Source organism: Aethalodelphis obliquidens, unplaced genomic scaffold (genome assembly GCF_003676395.1).
Source record: "Aethalodelphis obliquidens isolate GAN/ISIS:26980383/991018 unplaced genomic scaffold, ASM367639v1 scaffold2, whole genome shotgun sequence".
Taxonomy (NCBI): Eukaryota; Metazoa; Chordata; class Mammalia; order Artiodactyla; family Delphinidae; genus Aethalodelphis; species Aethalodelphis obliquidens.
Genome location: NW_020837946.1, coordinates 28,388,019 through 28,401,627, shown reverse-complemented (window position 1 = coordinate 28,401,627; position 13,609 = coordinate 28,388,019). Strand labels below are relative to the sequence as shown.

Below are 13,609 nucleotides of genomic sequence, written 5' to 3'. Positions count from 1 at the left end.
CCCTTTGCAAACCTCATTACTTCACTGAATTATATTTATTTGTGTTCTTTTCCCCATTCCTTCATACACATGCCTTAATAATTTCGTTTAGGGCGGGGACCTATGTCTTTCTCATTTCTGTAGTTTCAGTTCTAACATTGTTTCTGACACACATATCCGCAATAACTTTACCAAATGAACAAATAAAATTGCTACCCCCAAACGCATTCAAGCACAGGAACAGTAAATACCATCTGATAGACATGTATGACTTAAGAACCCTTCTAACCTGGGTATTGAGTCATTAAATCTGCCGCCTTTGTGCCTCAGGAGAAAACTGGTCTCTCATATTCTTTCAGTTCTGCTCCCTTATTTCTTCAAGAGGAAAATAAATCCTTGAAAAATCAATTATTATCAGTTCAGTGGGTGGGGTGAGGATAGAAATTTTCAGTTTATAATATCTATTAACACTTTCTCATTAATGAAAGGCATACTTGTAATTAGTTTACAAGAGATAAATATGCTGTATACTGTAAGATATGTATTTGTTCTAGATTTAGTAGCTAAGTTTTGCCCAAGTTTGGGAACAGTTATGTTTTAGAACATGGGTTATTTAACACATGATATTCTGAAGACTTATGTTTCTTCAAAGCTAGCATATCTCTTGACCTTGGGTAAGTGACTTAATCTCTTGGAGCACTTCATATTTCTGTCTCTAAAATGGAGATAACCCTTATTCTAACCAGTCTGATTTCTTCGAAGGGCAAAATGAGAAACTGAATATGAAAGCAGGTGGGAAAATGTAAGGCACTATACAAATAAAGTGGTATTTAGTGTTCAAAGGAAGTCTGTGTTATATATTTTGATGTTACATTAAAATAGTTTTTTGGTTTTTGTCATTTGGGAGGAGTTTAAAAGTAGGGGGCATGGGAAGCATTTGTAGTCTTTCTTCAAAAAGAATATTAAGTTTAATGATTAGTTTCTTTCACACCAATGGAATACTTAACCTAGCAGGAGGGTCTTCCTTTTGCTGCCAAAGAGTTGTTTCTTACTAAACATGAGTACTCCCCAGGAGGTATCTGTGATGGTAATTTTTTTCCATGTTCAACACCATAGGTATCTATGCCAGCAGCTCATGCAACATCATCTGCTCCCACCGTAACTTTAGTACAGCTACCCAATGGGCAGACAGTTCAAGTCCATGGAGTTATTCAGGCGGCCCAGCCATCAGTTATTCAGTCTCCACAAGTCCAGACAGTTCAGGTATGTGTATAAAAAGTTCTGCATCTACTTTCATAACTGTTGTTTATAGCCATATCTCTCTCCTTTCATTATGAAAATAGGAACATATCTAGTTCAGAGTTTATTTTACTTTACAGTAATTATGGAATATGCTGCATCTGTAGTCACCTTAAGTATAGGAACATATATACACAAGAACAGACATAAGAAAAAACTTTTTCTTAAACTAAAAAAGGAAAACAATTGAATGGGAAAAATCATAAAGTATATGGGATAAAGTGGAAATGTTGGGAGAGACTATAAGGCTGATGTACCTCAGTTAGGGAAAATTAAGATACAAAAATAATAACTTTGTAATTATTTTCTAAACATGCAATTGGAAAAAATAACCCTTGTCAAAAAGTAATAACCTTACCTAAGATATTATTTGAATGTAGAGAAAACCAGCTATGTTTAGGATTCTAAGTTAGAGTATATAACTTTGAAATGATATATTCAGAAAGTGCACTTTAAGAATCAGGGGTTTTTTCCATGCATGTTATCTTATTCTTTGGAAAGATTGTTCCTTTGGTTTGGATCCAAAGGGAATAAAGGTGTGTAAACCTCTACTTAACTGTAGGGAACCTAGGGCAGTATACATCTTTTCGATGAGCTTATTGGGGAAAAAAAAAAGACTTGAACGTTCATTCAAGTAGGCCATAACCCCAGCCTCCCATTTCATATTTTTTGCTTCACAGTCTTCCTGTAAGGACTTAAAAAGACTTTTCTCCGGAACTCAGGTGAGTCCTAGGTCCTAGATTTGGAGAGAACTATTTTTAGAAAGGAAGGTGAGAAATTGTTCTTTATATCTTTGTCCCTCTCTATAAACATAGAACTCAAGGTTTGAATAAAAATCTTAAGAGATCTTCTAGGTCTAGGCCAAACTTGTTACCTACCCAGCCCTTAGTCTGTTGCTTAATTTCCCTATATAATATCCTTCTCTCCTCCTCCAAATGGCAGTCCAGCTTTACTTGAACACTTTCAGAGAAAGGATGCTCTATCTCCAGAGGTAACTGATTTATAATTGGGGGTAATTGCTAAAATATTCTTTCCTGTGGTGAACCAGAATATCTTTCTAAAACTTTTACCTAGTGGTCCCAATTCTATTCTCAGAAACTAGTTAAGCAAATTTAACTTCTTTTTCTATTGGGCTGCTTCCTTTTCCCCATCTTCCACATCCTTCCTATTTAAAAAAAATGTCCAGACTAAGTAAATGCCTGTTTTTCTTCAGCCATTTATATATGACATAGCTTTGATTCCTCTTCACCATCCTTGTTGTCTTCTTGTGGGTGAGAACTCTGGTGTTTTCCTTGAGTTTACTAGCCAGATTGATTGATACTTGGAGAGGGGAGAAGTCCCTCCTTTGTCCTAGAAGCATTCTATCAGTATCATCAAAGGATATACCAGATTTTGTCAGCCATAGCATACTATTGAGTCATTGAGCCACTGTTAACCCACCTCTGCTTCATTCTGTCCCTGTGCCTTTGGTTTGCTTGGACATTTAAGGCAGGGCGGTGTGGGGGGTGAAGAAAAAAGAAAGAATATTTTGATATAAAATCATCAAGTTCTGTGCATTTCCATACTGAAAGATATTGGGAATGGAATTTGTTGTTACTGAGTAGGAGACAGTATAGTCCAGGTAAAGACTGAAGAATTTGATTTTTCTGTGGAACCACACTGACTGAACAATAGTCTCCTGTCCTGTGCCTCAGTTTTTATTTCATTGAATGCTTCCTAACTGTTTTTCGTACTATGTATGCCATTACTAATTCCCTGCTCTTATCTTCCTCTTGATGATAGTGGAAAGAACCTGACCTGCTAGTCAGGAGACCTAGATTCCAGACCCCACATTAACCTTTACTTTTTCTTTTTCACTTACAGTGGGAGATCTTTCTATAAAGAACACACAAAAATTATCACAAAATTTGCTAAGATTACAAACATTGGTTTTAATATATGATGCCTAATTGTTGATTATATTCTTAATTTTAATCTTTACTTTGTGGTAAGAGTAATAATAATAATTTGGGCCTGGGGTTATATGACCATTAACTTTATAGAAATGTGTATTCATCTTTTCAAAAATAGATTTTTCCATCAAAGTGAGCTGTGCTTATAATTAAAAGCCTGAATTCTACAAACAGAAACATAAACAGTATTTTTTTCTTTAAAGGCCCTAAACCATGGAGAAGCTATTAAACTTTAATGGTAATGTTAGCTGGTTAACAGTGATTAGCATTAATAAGTAGGAAGTGGTTTATATCAGAAGAGGTGATCAAACAAGGAGAGAGGTGATTCCTCAAACTTCTCAATGGGAGAATATTAGTATTCTAGAACAGCATTTCCAAAATATACAAGGTACATTTCTCTTGATGTGAGAATAAGACTTCTGTTTATCTTTTTTCATCTCAGAGTATTAGAAACTAAACTACTAATATTTCATGTATGGCTTGACATTGGTGCCCTAACATTATCCTTATGTATATATGTACATCAAATCTCACAGATTATGTAAGAATTCCCACAAAAATAATGGGAGTTACACAAATGTATAGAAGTTAACAGTGGCATCCTCACTTGTTAGTTTTGGATGCATTTTTAATACATTCATTTCCTCAGTAAATTTTTATTGGTCACATGCTATGTGCCAGTCACTGTTCTAGGTGATATGAAAGACAGCAGTGAACAAATAATACTTCTCTATTCTCATGAAGATCACATTTGAGCGAAGAGAGACAATGAAAAAATAAAATGTGTCAGGTGAGGATTAAGTGCTGGGAAGATGATTAAAGCAGGAAAAAGGGATAGAGAATGATGTGGAGGGAAGGGTGTTTTTTTTAGGTAGGGTGGTCAGGGAACACGATGAGCAGTGAAACTATAAACTAGTGAAGGAGGCTAAGCCATACAAATAATGAAAGCAAGTCCAAAGGCTCAGAAGTGAGAGTATGCTTTATGTACCAAAGAATAGCAAGAAGTGGCCTGAATAGAGTGAGCAAGAGGGATAGCGGTTGGAGATGAACTTTCTGATACAGTCTTTACAGTACTTCATGATGTGATGGGAACAACAATAAAAATCTTTTGTGCAAGATAGAGATTCAGTGATTATCATATAGCAAAGTACTTGAGTTGCTTAACATAAGGATGAGTTTACTTGTTTGCTTTTTACATAAGACAAGTATTCCAAAGTTTCCGATCTTTTTAACAATGGCAAGCAAGGGATGACTTGCAAGGGATATGTTACCTAACATATTTTTGAAAGAAACAAATTCCTTTCAACTGTCCTTTCTGAGAGAAAGTGGCATTTTAACAATGCATGAGAGAATAACTGTATCTTGAAAGAAACTTGTGCTGTGGACAGAGTATTTTGAATATAGAAGTTTGGAAATGTTCCCATACTTTTTTTTTTTTTTTACCTGCAAACAGGTAAAAAAAAATTTGTACCCTAAAAACTCAAATCTATATACTTTCAAAACTCTGGAAATAGAGTTTCTAAACTATTCAGAAGTCTTCTAGAGTTTCAGTAGGTGTTGAACTTATTTGTTAAAATATAAAACCTTTTATTAGCATATAATAACTGACCAAGAGCCAGGGAGATGAAAATATACTAGTAAATCTCATCAGAAGTTTGTGTAATTGACAGATGAAAATGAAAAATGATTGTTTTAAACAATAGCAGATGTTAAATCACATTTCAGAAAGTCCAAGCTTAGAATCAGATTTTTGAGTCACTGTTATAAAATACTAAATGATTTTTAATTAATCATATTAAAGCACATCATTCTCACTGTTATGAAATATTAAATGATTTATCATTTAATAAATCATTTAATAAATGATTTAAATACAGATGTATTTTAATATTTATACTTATCCTCTTTAAAAATTAATTTGTTTTATGATATAGATAAAACTTGTAAATAAATATATATGCTTATATAAAATTTTCTTATAATTAATTTATAATCTTATAATTAATTTATAAGGGAGATCTGCAGATCAGAAGAGTTTGGAGATTATTGCTCTAGACTTTTATTAAACTTCTTGATCCAGTGAGTAAAAACTGTACCTAAACCTGAGTCTGAACTCTACCCAAGAAAAGTGCTTAAGTTTCCAGGGTACCATGTATAGTTTGAGAAAACATCTAATACAACCATTTTTTAAATTTTGTTCTAGTCACTGTATATTTTATTTTGAAATTTCAAATAGCATCAGAATAGGACTTCCCCCCCCTTATAAACAGAATATATGGGTTTTTAACAAACTAAGAGAAAATAGAGAAATATAGATGTAAAACTTTACATGTACAGGTGGTGGTTTGGCTTTTTGAAAATTTCTTAACATATAAGTGGCCATGGTTAAAGACCTATTTAAGGAGCTCAGGAAGGGGTTAATAAGAGGTGACAGGAGGTGAGGACCAGAGGAAGGGTATCTATCGTTGAAATGTGATGGTAGACTGTGATACTTAAAATTGGGATATAATTTTTCATGTGGGTATTTTTAATAACCTATTACATATAAACTATTATTTATTATCAAAGGATTTTTGGCATGATTTTTAATGGTCTTAGAAATGTGGGTTCAGTGGTTTGGGGATTTTCTTGTTTTTTGATTTGTTTTTGGTTTTGGGGGTGTGGGGTTGGGTTCTTTTGCTTTTTGGTAGATAGACCATAAGAGTTGACTTCCTAATTCTAAGTTCTCTCTGGATAGTATTCCCCCAAAGAGGAAATGTTACATTCATTATGTAGTACTGAATAGTTCTGAATTCTCTTTACATTTAACAAGTTGCAGTACATATCACTTTTATGTGGAATCTTAAAAATACAAGAAACTAGTGAATATAAAGAAAAAGACTCACAGAGAACAAACTAGTGGTTACCTGCGGGGAGGGGCAATGTAGGAGTAGGGGACTAAGAGGTACAAACTATTATGTATAAAATAAGCTACAAGAATACATTGTACAACACAAGGAATATAGCCAATATTTTTTTTTGCCAATATTTTATAATAACTGTAAGTGGAATATAGCCTTTAAAAATTGCGACTCACTGTACTGTACGCCTGTAACTTATATAATATTGTACAGCAATCATACTTCAATTTTTTTTTAAGTTGCAGTCACGACAGAGTGATAAGTTAATTCCTTTTGTATGAATTGACAAATTCTTTCAGATGAGAGGAATGGGGGGCTTTTCGTTTTACTGGGAGCAATAGATCCATTGAGTTTGGGGGAAAAATTAAGGGCCATATATTTAATAAGCAATGATAATTTATTTCATTTCAAAATTGTCCTATGGGTGGTTTATGTAGCGTGCTTTAAAATTGTTGTTTTAATGACTTTCAACTTGGGAAAGTGTGCCTAAGTCATTATGTATCCTTAAAAGAAGGTTGTAAGAATGAGGGTTAAACAAAAAAAAGGCAGAAAGAACAATAGAGAAACTAAGGTTCTGAGAAGCATTAATGAGGGTAAACACTTGTCAGGATACTATCCACTTTGAGTTCAGTCTTCTTGTTATTCCTCGAAATTCTGACTCTCTGCTAAGGCTGTTTCACAACTCATCACTCTACATCTATGAGAAAGTCTGTGCAGAGACTATGCTGAGTGGGCTAGTTAACAGCAGCTACAGAAGTAGGAAATTGTTCTGGGTGCTCCTTTGGCAGTAACTATAGCATTATTACTCTATAGAGAGTCACAGACTAAATTCAGCCTTGTCCATCTTTTTATCAGTCATTTCTGGATTCATTCAGTGTTACCTGTTAATTTTTAGGTCTATAAGACTATACCGTTTATACTTTAAAGTGTTTGGAGGGGCACATACATTACTTTATTATAGACATATTTTGTAAAGCATTACTAGATTTAGCAAATTTCATTTTAAAGTGAGTGTCTATCACAAAGCTCTGTGAAAATGAGTACCTGCTGTCCAGAACCCTTAGGCTCAGACCACATACTTGATTTCTCAAGTTCCTCTAAATGTGTTCATTCTTATTGCCATTGCCATAAATTTTGTTCAGGGAGCTAACCTACAGAGACCCTTTTGCCTTGGCTAAATCTAATTCTCACTCTTACAGCATGATGCTCACCTAGTTCAGGAAAGAGCAGGAGGCTCCTGCTGATTAGACTAGAGAAACTTGGCAGTATAAATTTGACAGACAAGCTTGCCTAGATGAGTGAACTTCTAGTCTAAAAATGGTCTAAAGACGTTCCTGGGTTGCTGCTTTTGACAAAACTGGTTTGAGATTGGAACCAACAGGATTTTGATGCTGGTAAGGCTGTCTAGAATTGAGATGTCAAGTGTGACAGTGACTCCACTACTTCGTAGCTTTGTGACTTGGGTGAGTTACTTAAACTCTTTGTGCCTCAGTTCTTCCATCTGTAAAGTGGACATAATAATTGTACTTATCTAGCACGTAAAGTTCCTGTAAGTATTAGTGAGTACTAAGTAATGTAATATATGTATATGCTTTAGCATAGCACCTGGCACATAGTAAGTTCTCAATAAATGCTAGTTGCTGTTATTATCCCATGTAAAATCTGTATTCAACTTACCTTTATTACTTCTCAATCCAAGGATACTTTCCAGAAATGCACAGTCCTTTACCTTGAAGTTTTGCTTAATAAAAATTGTAGAATGCCAACTTTGAAACGTGTCTATATGTAGCAGAGGGCTTCTTCCAAAATTGTTAGGAACAACCATCTGGAACACGGTTGAAGGATCACCGATCTTACTTGTACAATTGTAAATATATTCAAAACTATTTACCCAGTAGTTAAAGGAAAATATTTGTATAGGCACTAGACTTAATGGCCAAATATTTAGTTGTTTATTCTTTCTTTCATGTCAGAAACTTTATTTTACTTGGTAGTTTTGTTCTAACAACTGTAAGAAAACAACTGACAAGTAATATTGATACATTCTGGGTTGATTACAAGAAGTCCTGAAAGAGATTAGGCTGGTTTTGATGAAAAAATTTTAGGTCCTCTGACTTCTGTAGGATGAGTAAAGGGGAGAGGAAAGGGATGGTATGGTTGTCTCCCATAAAAACTGATTTTTTTCCTACCGAATCACATATAAGGTTTATATATGTCCTTTTGTATTTCACTTTTTCTTAAAATTCATAAAAGTTTTATGAGAACTAAATTTGATTATCAAGATAAAGTTCTTCTTTATTTTCAGATTTCAACTATTGCAGAAAGTGAAGATTCACAGGAGTCAGTGGATAGTGTAACCGATTCCCAAAAACGAAGAGAAATTCTTTCAAGGAGGCCTTCCTACAGGTATGGAAAATTAATAGTTAAATGAACTTAGAATCAGAAGTATAAAGGTACCCTTACGTAGTTGCAGATGAAGAGATGTCGGAAGGCCAATGAGCTGCTGGATTCAGGACCATACAGAATACTTCTCTTTATCTTGAGTTGCTTCTCTCAAATAAGTAGAACCTTACTGTACAGAATAAGAGCACTTCTTACTCTGAACAGTCCTGGATAAACACTGATTTTTTTTTTCTTCTGTTTTTGTAGACTTTGCTGGCTGCTGCTTTTCTGTTAAAAAGATTCGAATACATTTGATAAGGTTATAGCATTTTCTAGCTATATGTCAATTCTGAGGCTACACTACCTACTTCACAACACATTTCTTACGCCATGGTACTTAGCATGATAGCTGCTTGTTAATTTAATAGTTGTTCAGGGTGATGTTTTGCTGATGTTCCCTAATTTTAGGGGCACCTTACTGTAGTTTTGTGTTCAGCTACAAAAGTTGTGTAAATCCATGCCTTGCCTCCAAGATGGACCAAAACTGTTTCTAATACTACGTAGAAATTGGCTCCATATTAAATATCTCCAGGAAGAGCAGTTCCACAAATCTTCATAAGCTTACTTCAGAGTTTAATGAACTTCAAACTTATTCTTCCCTGCTTTAGCCTGAATTATTTCTATTAATATATATTTCTGTTTTTCAAAGGGATGTTGAAATTTTTTTTCCCACTTTCTTGGCTGCTAAGCTAGCCCTTTTCTCTATCCTTACAAATAAATTAAGGACCCTAAATAAATACCTATAAATTGACTTCGAGGTCTTAAGAAATTCTTTGTTACCAAGTATGTGTTACCTTTATTTATACTCATAATTTTTTCAAAATATAGCTAGTTTTATCTTTTAACTTCGAAATGTATCTCATGTTAGTATATAAGATATTTGATCCTGAAGCAGATTCAACCTGGTACTAAGAAACAAGCTACATGGCTTCTCTATATATAAATTCTAGGCATATCTTAGCTGTAGACCTTATATGAGTTTTATGTTGAAAAAAAATCTTTTATTTGCCTTTAATTGGCTTATAGTGTATATCCCAGCAAAAATCATTATATAGCACTTCAGTTACGAATCAAATAAAAGATGCCTGAGACCACACATGTGTAGAGAAAGCGTTACTTTTATGAAAGATGATAATATCTTCCCTTATAATCAAACCTCCATAGTGGAGTATACCATTATTTTGCTTTTGGTTTATGAACTCTTGAAACCTAGCCTCTATGTCTTGATTATAACAAGATCTTTAACAAAATTCTTAAGATGTTTTTGTGAAGTTGGAGAAATGGGAATTAAATAATACACACTGGTTTTTATTGGAACAGCCCAGCTTTATAGTGATCAGTTTTTACCCAGAGGAAATCCTTGAAGGGTTCTCACTTGCTCTCATCTGGCTTGCTATTTTTTTTTTTTTTTTTTCTGCAGTACGCGGGCCTCTCACTGTTGTGGCCTCTCCCGCTGCGGAGCACAGGCTCCGGACGCGCAGGCCCAGCGGCCATGGCTCACGGGCCCAGCCGCTCCGCGGCATGTGGGATCCTCCTAGACCGGGGCACGAACCCATGTCCCCTGCATCGGCAGGCGGACTCCCAACCACTGCGCCACCAGGGAAGCCCCTGGCTTGCTATTTTTAACCAGCAATTTAGCTGAAAACATAGAGGCCATGCTTATCAGATTTGCAAATGACAGAAACTAAAGGGCTAAGTACCCTAATAGGTGGTAGAATAAGAACCTTGAAAGATCATAGCAGCCAAGGGAAATAGATTGAAACAAATAGGATGAAATGTTGGCGATAACTGTAAAATTTCTGAGCTTGAGTTTAAAATAAAATCGATTGGGCTTCCCTGGTGGCGCGGTGGTTGCGAGTCCACCTGCCGATGAAGGGGACATGGGTTCGTGCCGCGGTCTGGGAAGATCCCACGTGCCGCGGAGTGGCTGGGCCCGTGAGCCATGGCCGCTGAGCCTGCACGTCCGGAGCCTGTGCTCCGCAACGGGAGAGGCCCGTGTACCGCAAAAAAAATAAAAAATAAAAAAAAAAAATCGATTATTCAAGTATAGGATTCTGGATTAAGAATTCATCTAAAAAATATAATTATGCTCTTTTAATTATCATTGATTAGATGTGGTTGCCAAAAAAAGCCAATATGCTGTAAGGCTACGTTGGTTTAAAAAAAAAAAAAACCTAGTGTCTAGATTAAGGGAGGGAATTAATCCCACTGCTCAGACCACATTTGGAATACACTTTAAGAGAAAGTGAACTTTCTTGAGTGGAGAATGTCCAGGATGGTCTGGAGCAACAATTTGAAAAACTGGAAAAAAAGACTGAGAATGATTGCTGGCTTCGTGCAGAAGAGAAGTAGATTTATTTGTAGGTCTAGAAAAGTAGCTTTTAAACTTTTTTTAAACCACAATAAGGAATATATCTTTACAGTTCTCTCTTTCTTCATTATATATAGGTGTGTATGTACACACACACGTATATACCTATATATAGGGATCTGAAGCAAAAATTAATACAAAGCAATACTCATCCTTATGTGTGACGCTTAGCTGTTTTTTATTTATTGTTTATGTTGGTTGCAACATGCTTAATTGTTTTCATGGCCCACATAGGGGTTATGACTTGAGTTTGAAAAACATTGCTCTAAAGACCAATACAACTCAAAATATGGTCCACAGCCCAGACTGGTAAATCAGCATCTGGTTAGAAATGCAAATTCTCAGGCCCTTACCCCATATCTAATGAATTAGAATCTCTAGGGAGGGGACCCAGGAATCTGTCTGTGTTTTAATATGCTCTTCAAGAGCTTCTTTTGTATACTGAAGTTTGAAAAACAAGTGTTCTAGAACAGTGATACCCAAATCATGATGTATTGACCAGCTGTCAGTTTCCAAGCTGTTTAAAATAGTTTTGTATCTTGTTTGCAAAGAGAGAAAACCATCCTTACAGTAAAAATAGAAGTTTACTAAATAGGAACAGGCAGATGTGGAAAAGAATGAGTAAGAAGTCTTACAAATGAGAAATACAATCAGGGGAATTATTTTTTTTTAAAAACAACTGTAAGAATATTTTCTACAGTACCAATAAAGGTAATTACATACATAAATATATAAAAGCCAGTATTATTATAGTTTTACTTTGTAACTCCTCTTTTTCTCCCATGATTTGAAAGGCAAATGCATAAAACAATAATTATAAATCTGTTAATGAACACACAAGGCATGAAGATGTAATTTGTTACAATAACTACATAAGGGGGAAATTTTTGGTAGATGGTTAAGGCTAAGTTTCAAACTGGTTTGTTAGAAATTTAAGATTTCAAAAATTTACTTGGGTTAGTATTTTTTTCCCCTCTTCTGTGATTATGTTATTCATTTGAAATGTGGTAAGATTCATTTGTTTTTGTTTGTTTTCCATTTTAGAATTCTTCTGCCATCCTTGTTGATAATTAATTTATTTCTTTGAATATGTAAAAGATTAACATGGTTCCAAAAGTCAGAATTGTACATATACACACACACACACTCAGAAGTGTCCCTCCACCCATCCTTTTTTACTTCTTTCCCACCCACCCCCAGTAGATAACTAATCAAATTGAACTCCATCTAGTTTATCCTTTCTGACTTTTTTTTCTTGAGCAGATGAACAGATACACAAATATTTTCTTATTTTCTTATTTCACCTTCATTTGTATACAAAAGGTACCATGCTATATCCATTATTTGGATGAGCCATAGTTTATTCAACCATTCTCGTATATGTGAGCATGGAGATTGTTTCTAGTCTTTTGCAGTTGCAGTCGATGCTGCCATGATTAATCCTATGCATATTTATTTTGTACTGTTGGAAGTATATTTTAAGGGTAAATTCCTGGAAGTAAGATTACTATGTAAACACATTTGGTTTCCCAAATTCCCTCCATAAGGGTTGTGCCAGTTTTATACTTCTAACAGCAATATACAAGAGCATGTATTTTCTCACAGCTTTGCTAACAGACTGTATTGTTATACTTTTTTTTATTTTTACCAATCTGAGAGTTGAGAAGTTAAAAATCAGGTTATTGGTCTTTTTTTCCCTTCAGTATTCAGGAGTTATTTGTATGTTAGGGATATTGGACCTTTATCTGTAATATATGTGAACATTTTCTCCTAGTATGTTTGATCATCTTTGACTTTATTTTTGGTGTTCTTTGCCATAAAAAAGCGTTTTTTTCCTGTAGTCAGTTTTATTAATCTCTTCTTTAATCGTACCTGGATTTTGAATCATAGTCTTTCTTTATGTTCATTTTAAAGAGAAATGCATCTGTTTTTTCTAGTCCTCATATGGTTTTGACATGTGCATCCCTGATCCATTTTTAGTTTTATTGTTGCAAATTTTATTGTTTATTATTGTAAATTTTTTAACTGTAAAATTTAAAAATTCTCTCTTAAGCACTATCAGCTTTCTGCCAGTTTTCTGATCTTTTCCTCCTCTTTGTATTTAGCCAGTAAATGTTACTTTTGTTTTAATTGATATAGTTCTCTATTTTTCTAGGAAAATTTTGAATGACTTATCTTCTGATGCACCAGGAGTGCCAAGGATTGAAGAAGAGAAGTCTGAAGAGGAGACTTCAGCACCTGCCATCACCACTGTAACGGTGCCAACTCCGATTTACCAAACTAGCAGTGGACAGTATAGTGAGTAATAGATATTTCTGTTTTGGAAAGTGCGATGAAAAACTAATGACTGCATTTTCTTTAAAGTAATCTTATAAGCACCAGCTCTTTTCTAAATCTTGGTTGTCATTTTATTTCCTTTACTTATATGCAAAGTTTTGTAACAGAAGTATTTTCTTTCCTTCAGGGTTTAGTTAGGATTGCTTAGGTATGTAAGACCTTTAAATGGCCCTTTGTTTTGTGTAGATGCATGGAGAGTCTTACAAGTTTTTCAAACCACTGCTTGAAACTCTGTATTTCAGTCCTCATATAGCATATGATGTTAATAGAAAACATGAGTTTTTCAGATAATCATTCTTTGATTATGTTTAAGGCCAAAAATGGTCTCA

The 13,609-nt window shown here is 34.6% G+C and overlaps 2 protein-coding genes across 11 annotated transcripts in view; one reads left to right on the top strand and one right to left on the bottom strand.

Moving 5' to 3' along the window:
• Positions 1-13,609, bottom strand: part of METTL21A (methyltransferase 21A, HSPA lysine) — a 54,345-nt gene that overhangs the window by 2,710 nt on the left and 38,026 nt on the right. The window contains exons 4-5 of one of the 2 annotated variants that reach the window (XR_003436344.1): positions 8,594-8,800; positions 269-374 (exon numbers count right to left, since the gene is read on the bottom strand). The gene's annotated coding sequence lies outside the window, so the exon portion shown is untranslated. The remainder of the gene's footprint in view (positions 1-268; positions 375-8,593; positions 8,801-13,609) is intronic. The other variant, XR_003436345.1, reaches the window with a different exon arrangement.
• Positions 1-13,609, top strand: part of CREB1 (cAMP responsive element binding protein 1) — a 57,065-nt gene that overhangs the window by 23,639 nt on the left and 19,817 nt on the right. For 4 of the 9 annotated variants that reach the window (XR_003436291.1, XM_027122891.1, XM_027122922.1 and 1 more), the window contains 4 exons: positions 1,096-1,242; positions 1,959-2,000; positions 8,436-8,536; positions 13,099-13,241. Coding sequence is in view for 6 of the 9 variants with exons in the window: in XM_027122891.1 (XP_026978692.1) it covers positions 1,096-1,242; positions 1,959-2,000; positions 8,436-8,536; positions 13,099-13,241 (433 nt within the window). In the remaining 3 variants the exon portion in view is untranslated. Of the gene's footprint in view, positions 1-1,095; positions 1,243-1,958; positions 2,001-8,418; positions 8,537-8,779; positions 8,832-13,098; positions 13,242-13,609 lie in introns of those variants that run through there. The other 5 variants (XM_027122902.1, XM_027122940.1, XM_027122949.1 and 2 more) reach the window with 4 other exon arrangements.